General features: G+C 43.5%; 1 protein-coding gene across 1 annotated transcript; it reads right to left on the reverse strand.

Moving 5' to 3' along the window:
- Positions 1–7,998: 7,998 nt before the first annotated feature.
- Positions 7,999–9,201, reverse strand: LOC311486551 (putative nuclease HARBI1; the record flags this gene model as incomplete). Its single annotated transcript, XM_084542436.1, has 1 exon — positions 7,999–9,201. The coding sequence occupies one exon, from the start codon at positions 9,199–9,201 to the stop codon at positions 7,999–8,001; it is 1,203 nt and encodes a 400-aa protein (XP_084398562.1).
- Between the last annotated feature and the right edge of the window lie 6,151 nt (positions 9,202–15,352).

Genomic DNA, 15,352 nt, shown 5'->3' on the forward strand with positions numbered 1-15,352 from the left:
AGGACCCTGGACAAACTGCTGTCCATACTGGACAACGCCCACCACCCTCTGCACAACACCTTCATCAGGCAGAGGAGTGTGTTCAGTGGCAGGCTGCTGTCTCAATCCTGCTCCACCAACACACTGAAGAACTCTTTCGTCCCCCTGGCCATCAGGCTGTACAACAGCTCTCAGTGATGGCAGGAGACACAATAGACAATGGACAAATCTTTTGCACCTACTTACTGGACACTCTGTCATTTACCACCATGTCTGTCTACCTCTGCTACATCTGGTGACTGTGATTTTCATTCATTTTTTCCCATTTGTAGCTCTCATATTTATATATAAAAAAAAAAAAAAAAACCTTCTACTTCTACTGGTCACTTTATATTTCTAACAGGTCACTTTATATTTATATTTTCTAACAGGTCACTTTATATTTTTAACATAGTTTATAGTTGTATAAACATTTTATTTCTAGTCACTTTCTATTTTTTATATAGCTTTTGTATTTTATGTTCAATGTTTGTAACTGCTACTGGATGCTTGAATTTCCCTCGGGATTAATAAAGTATCTATCTATCTATCTATCTATCTATCTATATAGTTACTATATGGTTTATTTAAACTATTTATTTCAAAGAGTCAGTTGCAGATGCAGGGGGGTTACTGTTGAAGGCTGGGGTGGCTGGCAGTGTGCTATGTGAATGGTGAGGGGCTTACTGGTGATGGCAGTGGTGTGCTGTGGGGGTGAGGGGGCAAAAGAGCAGGACAAACAATGTGTTTGGGTTGTCACGTCTTTTGGTTGATGGGTGGTGGAGGAATATTAGTGTGGAGAGATGTAGGACAGGTCCATGTAGCCGTGGGGGATGTATAAAGTGCTGCAAGACAGGTGCATGTTTGTGTATGTGTGATACCACTGCAACATTTTCTAAGTACTTCTGCTCATTTCAGGTGCAGAAACTTGCTTCCTTGGGGTATATGCCCATTTTATGTATAGCCAGGAAGAAGAGGCATTCAGGGGTTGCTGATATCGCTTCAGGAATACCAGTTACAGAAGACATGAGGCCTTTTGTTGATGCGATGAAAACGGCGTATGAGTATTTAGTGAAAAAGCAAGGTTAGATTTTTGCTGAACTCGTTATTTTTTAAACTTATTTTAAAATGTATTTTATTTAATGAATACAGATTAAAATGAATTAGGACCTCCTCAACAGGAACAAAAATCCAGCCCCAGGCTGACCCCCCACCTGACCAGCAGACCCAGGCTGACCCCCTGCCTCACCAGCAGACCGAGGATGACCCCCTGCCTGACCAGCAGTCTCAGGATGACACCCTACCTGACCAGCAGTTTCAGGATGACTCCCTGCCTGACCAGCAGTCTCAGGATGACTCCCTGCCTGACCAGCAAACCGAGGATGACCCCCTGCCTGACCAGCAGCCTGAGTATGACCCCCTGCCTGACCAGCAGTCTCAGGATGACTCCCTGTCTGACCAGCAGTCTCAGGATGACTCCCTGTCTGACCAGCAGTCTCAGGATGACTCCCTGCCTGACCAGCAGTCTCAGGATGACACCCTGCCCTTATCTGACCAGCTGAACCAGCCTCAGCTGATGGATGACGGTGTTATCCTGAACCTATTTTATGTGCCCTCTACACCCCAGCCCCAGACTCAACTTGGAGCTCACCTGCTCCAAGTTGAGTCTGTAGTCCACACACCCCAGCCTCAGCGCCATGTCCAGCCTCAGCCCCAGGTCCAGGTCCAACCCCAGCTCCAGGTCCAGCCTCAGCTCCAGGGTCAGGCTCAGAAGAGAAATAAAAGAAAAAAGGGTAAAGTGATTTTTCTCTGCAGCCAATCTTGTTTATACAGAGTTCATTACAGTTAAGGTTACAAATTAATGTTTATTTGGGACCTCCCCAACCTCCAGAATCCACAGTCCATCAGTCCCAGCCTCAGCTCCAGGTCCAACCCGAGTCTCAGAAAAGGAATAAAAGAAAAAAGGGTAAAGTGATATTTCTTTGCAGCCAATCTTTATGTTTAATGCAAAGTTCATTACAGTTAAGTTTACAAGTTAATGTTATTTGTGACCTCCCCAACCTCCAGAATCCACAGTCCATCAGTCCCAGCCTCAGCTCCAGGTCCAGCCCCAGCCTCAGATAAGAAATAAAAGAAAAAAATGTAAAGTGATCTTTCTTTGCAGAATTAATTGTGGTGTAAAGCAACAGTAGCCTCCTAGAGCCTTATTGGCACTGCTAGACTGTGATTGGTGTGATTCTGTCAAGGTTTTTCTTTTATTTTCATGTCACCCAGTGCTGCATAGTGAAATGAAGTACAAGTGCAGTTAGTAGTTTACCATAAGTGATAGATTTTGGACAGATACAATTTGTCCATGGTTTTGGCTAAGCATCATAGCAGCATAAATTAAAAAGTATTGTCCCACAACATGATATGGAAGGCAAGCCATAGGTAGTTGTCTAAAGTGCTGATTGGACAGTGGCAGCCAGACATAATGTTTAAAGTCAAGGAGTAGGATCAATCTTGGGGGTAGCATTTAAGTGGAGTTAATCTGACGAGTGCCATCATGGGAGAGTCAGTCATGGGGCCTCTAGGAAGGAGGGGAGACGGTCCTGGTATGTGCCTCCCATGAAGTTGGTTGCAGTTGGGGGGGGGGGGGGGGGGGGGGGGTGATGACAGGGAGGCGGAGAGTGAATGGCAGGCATGACGCTCAGCAGAGATGATTGTAGTATATGTGGGCAGAGGAAGCAAAACAGTTAGGCTAGAGTGTGTGAGAAACTAGGCTCTCCAGATACCTGCAAAACAATTTGACCTGAAAGTGAGTGCCAAAAAAAGTTGTCGGCCTAAAATTCCTCAGATTAATTGCCCTGTAACTTTTTGTTTTACTGACATGCTCCCATTATGCTACATAGCCTGTACCTTAAAGTTTAACCTGGATCAGTAGGCCGATAAGGATAACCTTGGGTTGTCTTGGTTGTGAGAGGCTCTTGGGCAGCTATTCCATACTTCATCGTGATGGTTGTGTGAATGGCTGGTATTGTAGGCTTTTACAAGAATGGGGCAATTGTATCTATGTTTTTCGAACATGCTCTGAGTAGGCTATCTAATCGAAGTCTAAAATCCAAAAGAATTCATATCACCAAAAAGATCACATGCATTATGTATGTGATCTTATGGTGGCCTGGTCCAGAGCAAAGAAAATTGTCCATGGTTTTGGCAAAGCATCATAGCAACAAGATTACAAAATATTGTCCCAAAACATTATATGGTAGTCAAGCCATAGGTGGTTGTCTAAAGTTCTTGTTGGACAGCTTCGTCGTAGCCAGACAAGTTCTGGTTGGACAGCATAGTAGTAGCCAGACATAATGTTAGAGTCAGCGAGTGGGATCAGTCGTGGGGGTAGCATTTAGGTGGAGGTCATCTTGACAGTGACATCATGGGAGGATCAGTCGCAGGGCCTCTAGGAAGGAGGAGAGTCGGTCCTGCTCTGGGCCTCCTGTGAAGTTGGTTGTAGTCCACGCAGGAGGGGTTGATGACAGGGAATGAACAGCAGGCATGACACTCAGCAGAGATGATTGTAGTATATGTGGATGGAGGAAGCGAAAAGAGTAAGGCCAGTCTAGGAGATTCATACTTCACAGATCATATTTATATATGTGTAAAATATAGTGAGAAGAGAGAGAGAGAGAATTGTATGGCATGACACATAAGAGGTTAGTGTCAGCACTAGGCTATAGCAGCATAACTAAGATATGGTGCAGGCAGCTCAGCACCACAGCAGGGATGGTCAGTGGCCACCATGCCCCGTAGCTAGAGGCAGCGGCGGTCCTTCCCAACAACACCCATGAGGAGTGATAGGTTACCTTCTTTTCCTTCTAGATGTATAGTATCTATCAATCTATCTGTGTATCTATCTATCTATCAATCTATCTGTGTATCTATCTATCTATCGATCTATCTATAGCAAATACTTTTAACAAATACTAACATTTATTGATAACCTTGGGTTTGTTTTTCAAACAATACTTTTTGCCTTTGTTATTTCAGGGTGCCGAAAATGCTACAATCAAAAAGTGTGGCAATATGACTGTATTGTGGAGAAAAGAATGAAACAGGTAAGATCTAGAACCATATCTCTTTGTTTCTCTGATATTCTCTTCAATGTGCAATATTACTCTATAGCCAACCTTCAAATGTTAAGCTCATGTCTCCTGACCAGTGCATATAGCCAAGTGTGAAGGACTCTGTATGGTAACAGTAACCACAGAAATATGATTAACAGTGTGTGTGTGTGTGTGTGTGTGTGTGTTTCTGTAGAATAAGCCAGAAGTTAAAGTGCACTGGATGCCTTGCTCTGCGTGGTAAGTACTGGCATACAGTATGTATCAATTCATGCTATGTGACCTATAAGGCGTTTGATTTATTTTACTGTGTCGTGGTTTTTGAACGATGATATATTTTTATTATTTACATACATACATTTTAAACTGTTGAACCACTATACATTTGCACATTTTTCTATTACTTAGAGACTACCCACAGTCTTACTTGAGAGCCTACCTTTGTAAAGCCTGTCCCCTAAAATGCAACATGACATTGTTTTGAATCTCACAAAGAGCAATGGAGAGATGGTTGATGGAGTATATTAGCATAGATGTAAACAATAATAAAAAAACAGACAGGCTTGGTTTTATTTATGCATCAGGTGCTATGTTAATTAGAGGAAGTAGGAAAAGTTGACTGGGTCTTCAACAGCTTCTGATACTGTGGCTTCTCTATCTTCCAAGGCCCTGTAAGCTGTTGAAACTATACTTACAAAGTGACCTGATACTTAAGGATGATTGATAGTCAACACAAGTCATATACACTTGAACCCAAGAAAGCCATGCATAACTGTGTACCAAAGTGTGTTGTCGTTTTTTTTGACGTGATGCAATTATCTGAAGGGTACGGCTGCATGATGGCTGCACTGAAAGTATGTGTGTGAGCTTGCATTCAGTGTACTTGTATTGACTATGAATCAACCCTGAATTTTGACTTTGTATTTGAAGTCCATTCAAAGAAATTGCAATGGGAGTTAACAAAAAAAAAAAGAAATTGCAACCACATAATAACATATTTTGTGAAAATGTATGTTCTGAATATTATAGCCATTGTGTTCACTAAAAGACTGATGTCACTTGTGCACTGTTTTAATAGTGGAAAAACCTGGGAGGACACATGGGAGCCGGCCAGCCAGTTCCCTTCCTGAGACAGACCAGAGACACACTCATTTAGCCTTTGATGGCTCCAATGCACTTTGTTTTTCATATTATCTGATAGTCATGTTATTGTTCACATTTCAATGTATTGATTTATAATTGTTGCTATTAAAACAACAGTATGTTCTAAAGCATTTATAATTGTTCATATGTATGAATGTCGTACTCTACCTCAAATGTGTTGGACATGTGCAATAAAAATGGAAGATATTCAAATTCTGATTTCAGTTTGAATAAAAACTATATTACTCCTTGAAAAAATATACTTTTTGTTATCAAGCACCTATTAAGAGTGTCGTGAAAACACTCGTAGATCTACGAGTGCTCCAGAGTTGTCATTACTGGCTAAGAGCGTCTTAACAAGTACTTCTCACTGAGGTCACCAAGAGGACATACAGGGGAATTACAACTTAGAATACAATTATCCATACGTTCCCATTCTTTATTGTATTTACTTGTGATGAATCAGATTTTAGCGTGCAAAATAGCATAGCCTACATTTAATGGTCATAATAATGTAAAAGCAGACAAAAATGCAATCAAGTTATGAAACGAGACGTTGCCAGAATTTGCCATTATCTTTGCGTACGTGTAGACTATCTTTTGTTAGGCCTATGAGGTAAAAGCAGAGAAAGGAACATGTGGTTTAGTCTGTGCTGCGTCAAAATCTAAGCCTATAGGCTTATAGCCTATGTTATTTAAGTCTACACATTTCCTCACTTTCTTACTCGACCTCTTTCTTATCTTCAAAAGTCTTCTTAAGTGACACAGACAATGGCCGCGTTTCCCAAATGCGATCGTTCTTAAGGACTTAAGAAGGCTCCTAAGAAGGGTTCGGCTAAGAAGGAGCGCTAAGATACGGGTGTTTCCCAGAAGCGTTCTTAACTGCCTTCTTAGGAGAACCTTAAGATCAAGCCTAAGAAGCATCTTAAGAAGCTCTTAACGGGAGCTGTCAACCGCGGTGGTGCTGAAACTGAATCAATCGATGCCAGGCTAATCGATCACCCACTCCTTTATCAGCGCTGAGCGCAGCGCGCAGTCACACACAGCGTTGTTTATAAGCGTCTCTCCTGCTCAAACAAAGTGTTTGCACGTGGATATAGCATTAAGTTAATTTTTGTTTTAAGTGTGTGTATGCCATCAGGTGTATCCAAGTAGTAATCAAGCCCATTAGCGCATATATACCCCCATGAATATTGGCACACACGTGAGAATGGATGAAACTGGCAGCAAAAAGAGCAAGCGGGCACCGTCGTTTACCGCGGAGGAGATGGGCGTCCTAGTGGACGAGGTGTGGCAGCACCGTGAGGTTTTATTTGGAGGAACAAAAGGGAAAAAAAACATCATGGTGAAGAACCGTGTATGGCAGGCTATAGCGGAGAAGATGTCCCCCTCCAGCCCATGTGGCCTGCGTGACTGGGGTGCTGTCAGAAAGAAGTGGCAGGAGTTTCAGAGCCTGACCAAAAAGAAGAGTGCCAAGGTGAGAAGGGAAGCCATGGGCACGGGTGGTGGAGCACCGGGTGGGACGACCCTCACTCCCGATGAAGAGAAAGTCCTCTCCATCATAGGGAAGACGGCCTCTGAAGGCATCACAGGGGGCATCGACGTTGAGGGGGACGAGGGCCTCTCAGAAAGTGAGGAAGAGGAGCCATCCGGGAGCGGAGTAGGGGCGTGCACGCCCACAGGAGAGGACGACCCCACACAGCCGTGCCCTGTCCCCGCACAACCGTGCCCTGTCCCCGCACAACCGTGCCCTGTCCCCGTGCGCCAACCAGCACGGCCCAGTGTCCGCATGCGGGGAGGCTTAACCAGGCGGCCTGCAATAACCACCTGCACCTGCAGCGAGACGCTAGTGCGCCTGGAGAGGGAGAAGCTGGTGGTGCTGCGGGGGATAGAGGACCAGCTCCTGAGACAAACTGCTCTCCAGGAAGAGATGGTCCGGATGAAGCAGGAGAGGTTGGAGCTGCACCGGAAACAGCTGGCGCTGTCCGAGGCACAGTTCAACCGTCCCTCCATCTCCGTTCCAATCATCCTTCCCCAGGATTCAGGTACGGGACAGTTCTATTTTGTTTTATTAGCATTACGCAATGTATCCCATTCAATTTCATTAATCAATCCCCCTTCATTGCAGGTGATGCAGACGCCCAGACGGCCCAGTGAAGCCGGAGACGCCACCCCTCCTCCCCCATTATGCTTTCAATAAACTTTGGTTTCCTTTTCAACCATGTATTGTGTGTATCATTTTGCATTGAAATGAGTATTAAACCTAGCAACAAAAAGTCCGAGGCAATTTGTAATTTCAAGTAATTTATCTAAGCGTAGGTTCATGACGTGTGCGTAATGTGCGCCCTGACGCACGTGCTTCTCACTACTACTCACTACAGCACAGCATGTTTTGCCGGTAATTTCCCACTTGTTTCCTGAGGGGTATTTCACAAAAGCAGAATTAAGACATCCAAAATAAGTGATAAAGCGAGGCTTGACATAGCACTGTCTGGTCATCCATGCTCAACTCGTTTCACTAACGCACTAACAATCAAGGACGAATAGGAGCGACTATGTGAAGCCAAGTGTAAGTAATTCAGGGTACGTGCGAATTCTCGTTTTCTCGTTTCAAAGTATGACTCGTTCTCGTTTTCTGGTTTCAAAGTATGACTATATATATATATATGTAGAACCAGTTCTGGTTCTGGATATATATATATATATCCAGAACCAGAACTGGTTCTGTTTATTTATTTCAGCCTTCAGGCCTGACAGTTGATATGGGTGGTGTGGTGGTTGTGGGTTGTGGGTTTATTGTTTTGCTGATCAGTGCTTGGTGACTGGTGGTGAAGGGGTAGGGGCTGGGGTTGTTGGACCTCAGAAGAGGTTGACGAGTTCCTGTCTGGTCTGGGCACCGGCCTGATGGAGCACTACTCGCACATCCTGGGGGGGCGGGGTTCGGGGCTTCGTCCTCTGAATGGTCCTCTTCGTCATCCAGAGGAGGCGGCTCATCTGCGCCAACGCGCACTGCGATGTTGTGCAGCATGGCGGTGACAACAATCACGCGGCAACACTTGCGTGGTGACAAGCGCAGCCCCCCCGACGAACGATGAATGCACCTGTAGCGGGACTTCCACCTGCCAAACACCCGTTCAACCGTCGTCCTGGTGCGTGTGTGGGCCTCATTAAACCTCTCCTCCTGAGGTGTTGCTGGATTGGTCACCGGCGTCACGAGGTAACTCCGGAGAGGGTAGCCACTGTCCCCAAGGAGGAAACTCCGACCAAACTCTCCTCTACCAGCCTTCTGCCCCACAGCGGAGTTGGCCCACATGAAGCTGTCATGTGTGCCCCCTGGCCACCTGGCGACGATGTCTTTGATGAGGCCGTTGTGGTCCACCACAACCTGGGTGTTGATGGCCGCGTAATGCTTCCTGCTGATCCAGCACGGATCCACCAAGGAAGGGTTGAGGATGGGAATAAGGGTGCCGTCCACCATACCGATCACCCGGGGGATCCCAGCCACTGCGTGGAACCCCTGATGGACCTGGCGGACCTCGTCCCGTGTGGTGGGCATCTTAATGTGGGTACGGGCATGGCGCAGGTGAATCGGTGTCACAGCTGCCACACTCTGGGACACAGATGCTTTGCTGAGGCCTGTGCCGTCCCCTACCACCTCCAGGAAGCTCCCCACTGCATAAAACCGCAGAGCAGCCAGGAGCTGCACCTCCGGGCTGAGGGCAAAATTGCGGCGGGTTGCTTTCTGGATATGTGGAGACACCAGAGTGATCAGCCGCCGGATCGTCGCATGGGGCAGCCGGTACTTTTCCTGGACAGCCCGGTCTGACAGTACGTCGAGTGGGGAGAAGTGCTGATGCACATAAACATTTATATAAACCGTCTGGCTCCGCGCTCGGCGACGCTGTTGATTAGCAGCGAGAATGTGCTGTATTGCAGCCATGGTTTCTCACACACGCGGACTTTGGCAACGCCTTTATATAGAGTAGCAGGTGAAGCCTCTCTGGATTAGGTTCAGCTGAGTTCAGTTACATCTGTTTCCTTGATATCTGTGAAATGCCACAGGGTGGTTGATGTTTTTTATGTGTAAACTCATATGCAGATGTGTGGAAAACTTAAACGTGTACTTCAATAATATATTTTTTTTTCCTTCTCTACTATTAGCCTATGTTTCTTGCGCCAGTGCTCCACAGCTATGAGTGCATTTCAACATTAAACATTGTTTTATTATTTCAAAAAGTGGAGGATATAAATTTCCCTGACGCAGCTTGATCACTGTAGCCTAGAAATCTAGACGCCCCTGGTGGCAGGCTATGATCACTGAGCATTTGATCGCTAAGAAGGCTGTTAAGAGTGGGTCAGATCGATCTTACGTTTCCTTCTTAGTGAAAGATCTTCTTAAGCTAAGAGCGACTCTGGGAAACGTGTTCTTCTTTCACAGCGTTCTTAAGAGCGCTCCAAAGAAGATCTTAGCGCTAAGAGCTTCTTAACTAATTTTGGAAACGCGGCCATTAACGGTGCAACAATCTAATCTTAAATAATTATTATTTAGGCCTATATCTTTGTGTGGTAGGCCCTATAGCCTACTTGGGATGCGCATGTCAATTTTTTCTATTTTCGTATTGATGTGAGTTAATGTGTAGATCCGAAGTTTAAACGGTAGGCCAAGCTGTGACGTGCAGTCACCTGACATCACCATCAAATTAGAGGATATTTCAGAACTATTAACGTGGACAGCTCCTTAAGCGTCTTAAGAGCAGTGCATGCGCGTTCACGCTACGAAACAGTCAGAAAAACCAAGCGAACGATCGTAAGATGAATCTTAGTAAACCCTCCTGCGTGCATCCATCGTTATCGGGAAACTGGCACCTGGCCTAGTCACTGATTAGTTTATGGTTTGCATAACAAAGTTCCTTCTCTTTTTTTTTATTGTGCCCCTGATAAACTATCCCAAATATTATTTGTAGTGGTGAATAAACTTAGCCTAATGATAGGGTTTACACCCTGAAATGCAACTTCTAGCCTATACGTTTCAAAATCCCACAGCACTATTGCGGACAATAGCCTATCCTGTGCTCTCCTCTCAACACACCATTTAATAGACCTACCACTGTTCTAAACATGTTGTAATAGCCTAATAGATTAGGCCTAATAATAATTGTAAAAGTTTATGACCAGCACGAAACTTTCAATGCATGCTTTCTCCCCGTAGTTGACACTCCTGCGTCTAAATCCGACCATATGAACTATTTTCTTGTTTTTACGTTTGTTTGTTTTTGTTTTTTTATCGCAAAATGATGCCTACATCTAGCCAAGTTATTAGCCTATGCGCTCTGCAGTGGTGGGTAAGCCTATACGTAGAACTATCCATCTCTAAAGAGTTTATCCACCTCTTGGCAGCCTCTGCCGGTGTGCAGTCCACCTAAGGTGGTCACCGAATTTATAGTAGCCTAAACCGACCTCTTTTACACCATTGTTTATGACTTTCTAACGCACACATCTCTCGTTCGTTGACCCCAGCGTCAGAATGCGACGGTGAGGGTTTTACATTCAAGTCTATTGGACAGCCCTATGCGTTGAAAAGCAACGATGAGGGATTTACATTCAGGTCTATGGGCGGCCCTAGTCGTCCAAGAGCGACGCAATGGGGGTACCTCCTGCTTCAAATGTTGATGACAGGGGTCAGTGACCAAGCGTCAATATGTGACGATGAGGGGGTGAGACTGGGTTGGTATTACTATAACTCATGATCAGTGGCGGCTGGTGATTTTTTTGTGATTTTCACATACAAACGAAGCATTCTGGTGCATTCTGACAAAATAATAAAGACACAAGTTAACATTCTCTCCCTGTGTCTGTATGTGTGTTTCTGAGAAAGTGAGAGAGACAGAGAGAGGGAATGTGATTCTAAAATGGTTGAGTGTGTTACGGCCAATCTATTGTGTTGGTAACTTCACTCATAAATCTATCTACAGTCAAATACGATAAAATACCAATATAATATGTGCAACCTTTTATGTGTGGTTGTTCAAGACACACTGAAGGCATGATGCCACCATAGGTTTGCAGAGAACTACGTACAATATGCACACTGAAGGCATGATGCCACCATAGGTTTGCAGACCAGACAGGAAATCATGTGTAAATTCAGTTAAATCATGTGTATCATGTGTGTATTATATTGAAAAGAAAGCGTAATTCCGCCTCGCCCCAAATTACTGGGTAGCTAGTAGCCTAGCTAGCCGTGATACACAACTAAACTGCACGATTAAGTCGGGGTTTTTTTCGAGGAGAAAAGCTGCGATTTCAACATGTTCAAGCATCCAGAATTATAACCACGTTAATAACGTTTGTAAGAAAACAAACAGTTTGTAAATCCATCAAGATTTCAGCGAGATAAGAGTATTAACGTTTGTGCAGGTCACACCTTACCTCAGGTTACCTCCGTTTATCTCAGGTTCGACTGATCCCACCAGAAAGCCAGCCTGTGGTAAGATGGCCGACCTGTGCGGACGCTCTAGACTCCGACGTAACACATCTAGTCATTCTATATATAGAGAGCCGAAGTCCCGCCCCTCTACTTCCGGGTTATGGGACCTATCTTTCGAAAAAATATGAACGGCAGTCTATGGCGAAAGATAAATTATTTTCTGGTCCCGATGGACTTGTGCCTTGGATTATACATATATTGTTTTTCAGAATAAAAAATGATTTTACATGTCAAGAATGTCACAGTTTGTCGCAAGATAGTTAAGTAAAACGCTATGGAAAATACGTAATTAAACGAACTACAAGTCCCGCATGCTGGCGCGTACAGAACCGACCAAAACTCCCTTCGTGTAACTACAGCTCTCGACATGACCCGATTTATAATGATTTTCACCTCGTTTGATGCTTCTGCCTTCGTCCTGGAAGAAGACGGTAAAGCTCAACAAGGAGACAGCCGTAGTTCTCAGACGAGAGATGTAGTTCACTAAGCGATCTCATACAAAACCTAATGTTGTTCAGCTTATTTACGTCAAATAATTTATCTCTTGACGTGAAAAATTATCTTTTAAATTCACACACATCATATGTGAAATTCATGCCACAATTCGATCGGGACCAAAAAATAATTATGATCTCTCCATAGACTGCCGTTCATATTTTTTCGAAAGATAGGTCCCATAACCCGGAAGTAGGGGGGCGGGACTTCGCCTCTCTATTACCCGCTGCCGTGTCTGTGATCTCCGCCTTGTTAAAGGGCCAGGGTGAATTTCTGCAGCTGTAAAGTTGTTTATCCGTAGCTGGTTGGTGTTCATGAATGCTGTTATTGTTCTAGTCCTTATTGCTCGTTGAGTTTCCGGACACGTATGCTGCGGGTGGGCGCTCGTTTCTATGCCCCGCGTAGCCAGCAGAGGGCGGTGTTAGATCATGTACCTCATGTTTATATTAATATGCGCTTGGCTGGTGATGATTATGGATGAATACACAGGAGATAATTGTGTATAGACTTATGTTTACTGTTCATGTGAAATACATGCAAGAAAATCACGGTAGGAATAATATTGTTTATTGTTATTTCAGGACTGTGTTCTACACACCGTCTAAAGAATCAGCCCGTAGTCCCTTATCTCCCTTATATTAATGGACTGAGTTACTGATGAGACTAAATAGAACTAAAGTAGAATATACATTATGTTACAGTATATAGATAGATGGTGTATTTAACCTTCAGATTGACTACATCAATGCAACAACAATAGATCTAATAATCAGACAGTATCATCAGTGTTGACATTGATCCAGACATTAAATCCAGATGATGTCATTCTTTCATATGATCTTCATCAATGACTGTGTGTCTGATGTCTGGATGGCAGCAGTTGAAGAAATGTTGTCAAACACATGTTTACAGATGAATGTTGTTTTTCAGGTTGTTGTCCAGACTTCTCTTGTTTCATTGATGATGCTCCTCTCTTTATGGACCTGAGATGAAACAACAGACAACATTCGTGACACTAGAGACGTACAGCAGAAGGACGTCAGCATGCAAAGACACTTTGTGTTCCTTGTTCCCCTTGTTTATGGAAGGATTAGACTATGGAAGGATTAGACTATGGAAGGATTAGACTATGGCCAAAGGCTCAATATAATGTCAAAACCATAGCTGAGGGCCTAGAATATAGTAGTTTGATCCAAGCTACAAAGTTTGCCCCTAATCCAAACTTCCCCAAGTTCTCAAAAAGGTAGCCCCATTCTACTCTGCCAAGTGTCTTCTCAGTAGCTAAACATCAAAAAGCTAAACATTTTACCTGAGGCTGAGTCTGGATTCACATCCTAGTAGTCAGAGCTCTTCCCTGGATCACCATGTTTTCCTGTAAAGATTACACAGAAAAACATGATCCTTCTACAACAGTCTGTTACTTTGTGTTAACATCACATGTTCTGGGCTTGACCTTGGTTTAGAAACTGAAATTGAACAATCACAGACTGCATGTACAGGCATGGTATTCAGGTGTCCACAAACTTTTGGTAAAGTAACATATGGATATTGTGGTATTGTTGTTTCAACTGTGAATCTCCAATAATTCAGTTGTATAATGTTTTGTGTACTCACTCCTCTGTCCAACATCTCTGAGCTCAGTCTGATATTTGACATTTCTGCAGCCATCGGTCCGTCCAACTGAAATCAGAACATTTGAACTGGCTTGAATTGCAGTCATATGATTTTGGAGAGCTCTGAATGGATCAAAGTTTCTACTGTACCATTTCCAGTGTTTTCAGGACCTCTGATTGACTCATAGACACAAGCATCACCTGTAGGTCAGTGAAAATCACCACAAAGGAAAATCATTTGAAAGAACCTGATTTAGTTCAGCAGGAAACATTGTTATTATTAATGTGACGGCTCATGAACTTGAAGCACATTGCAGCTCTGGAAGCAAGTTTGTTTTAACGGAGAGCTGACCGTGAAGAAGAGAGGAGTATATGTGCTGCTGATTTTCATCCTGGTTGACAGTCTGGACTGTGGCAGGGATCTGACTGGTTCTCTGAGACTGGGTCGACGTGACACATGACAAAGATTCAGGATTCACGTTATTGTAGTCAGAGCTCTTCTCAGTGTCATGTCTCCCTGTTAAGATGAATGCATCAGATTATTTAATGACACTCACACTCTATCTACTATTACAGACTGGTAGTTGAGCTAACAACTAATATATTATTATACTTCATATTTTTAGTAGTGACTCCTCACCTTGAAGCTGAAGATGAGATCTAATATTTCTGTATTTATGGTCTGGTTCCCCTGAAATTAGAATGTTCCATGAATTTAGATCAGTCACTGATAATAATCTAATGTCTGACAGCTCCACATGAATCAAAGTTTATACTGTACCACTTCCTGTGTTTCCAGAGCCTCTGATTGATTCATAGACAGAAACATCAGCTACAGGTCAGAGAAAATCAAGACAACATCCAATGAGTCACTTCAGCTTTGGTTTGAAAAAGTCAAAGTGGGTGTTAGAAATAGTTGTGAAAAGAATGATTGGAAAGGCTGACCATGGAGAAGAGAGGAGTAAACTTGAGTTTCATTCTGGTTCACTGTTTGCTGTGTAGCAGAGCCTTGATTGATGTTCAGAGACTGAGTGAGACTAAAGCATGAAGGAGTTTAATAAGGAACATGGAAAGTATTGTTATTAGGATCAAAATGAGACAAGAGTGTTGGACCAACCTGTTACTGCATGCATCTGGAAAAGAGACAAATACAAATATGACTCTGTTAAATTCTGATGTTATGATATGAAGTGAGGAACATTTAGCAGATAAAACAGTGATTTTTAGTAAATTCTCTCACCCTTTATTTTTGTGCAGCAACAAAGAAGCAGCAGAAGAATAATCAGTGAAATTCCACAAATCAGTCCAACGATCAATGGAACAAAAAATGAAGAGCTTTCAGACCTGGACACTGCTGGAATTAATAATGAGATTCAATTAAATATGAGTAGAAATCAACTTAAGAAATGGCCTTTTCATATGATGACTGCTACTATTAAAAATAAACTGAAAACTAACTCACATGTTACAGCCATCCAACTCTGTGGTGATTGTTT

Source organism: Chelon labrosus, assembly GCF_963514085.1.
Source record: "Chelon labrosus genome assembly, chromosome: 1".
NCBI lineage: Eukaryota > Metazoa > Chordata > Actinopteri > Mugiliformes > Mugilidae > Chelon > Chelon labrosus.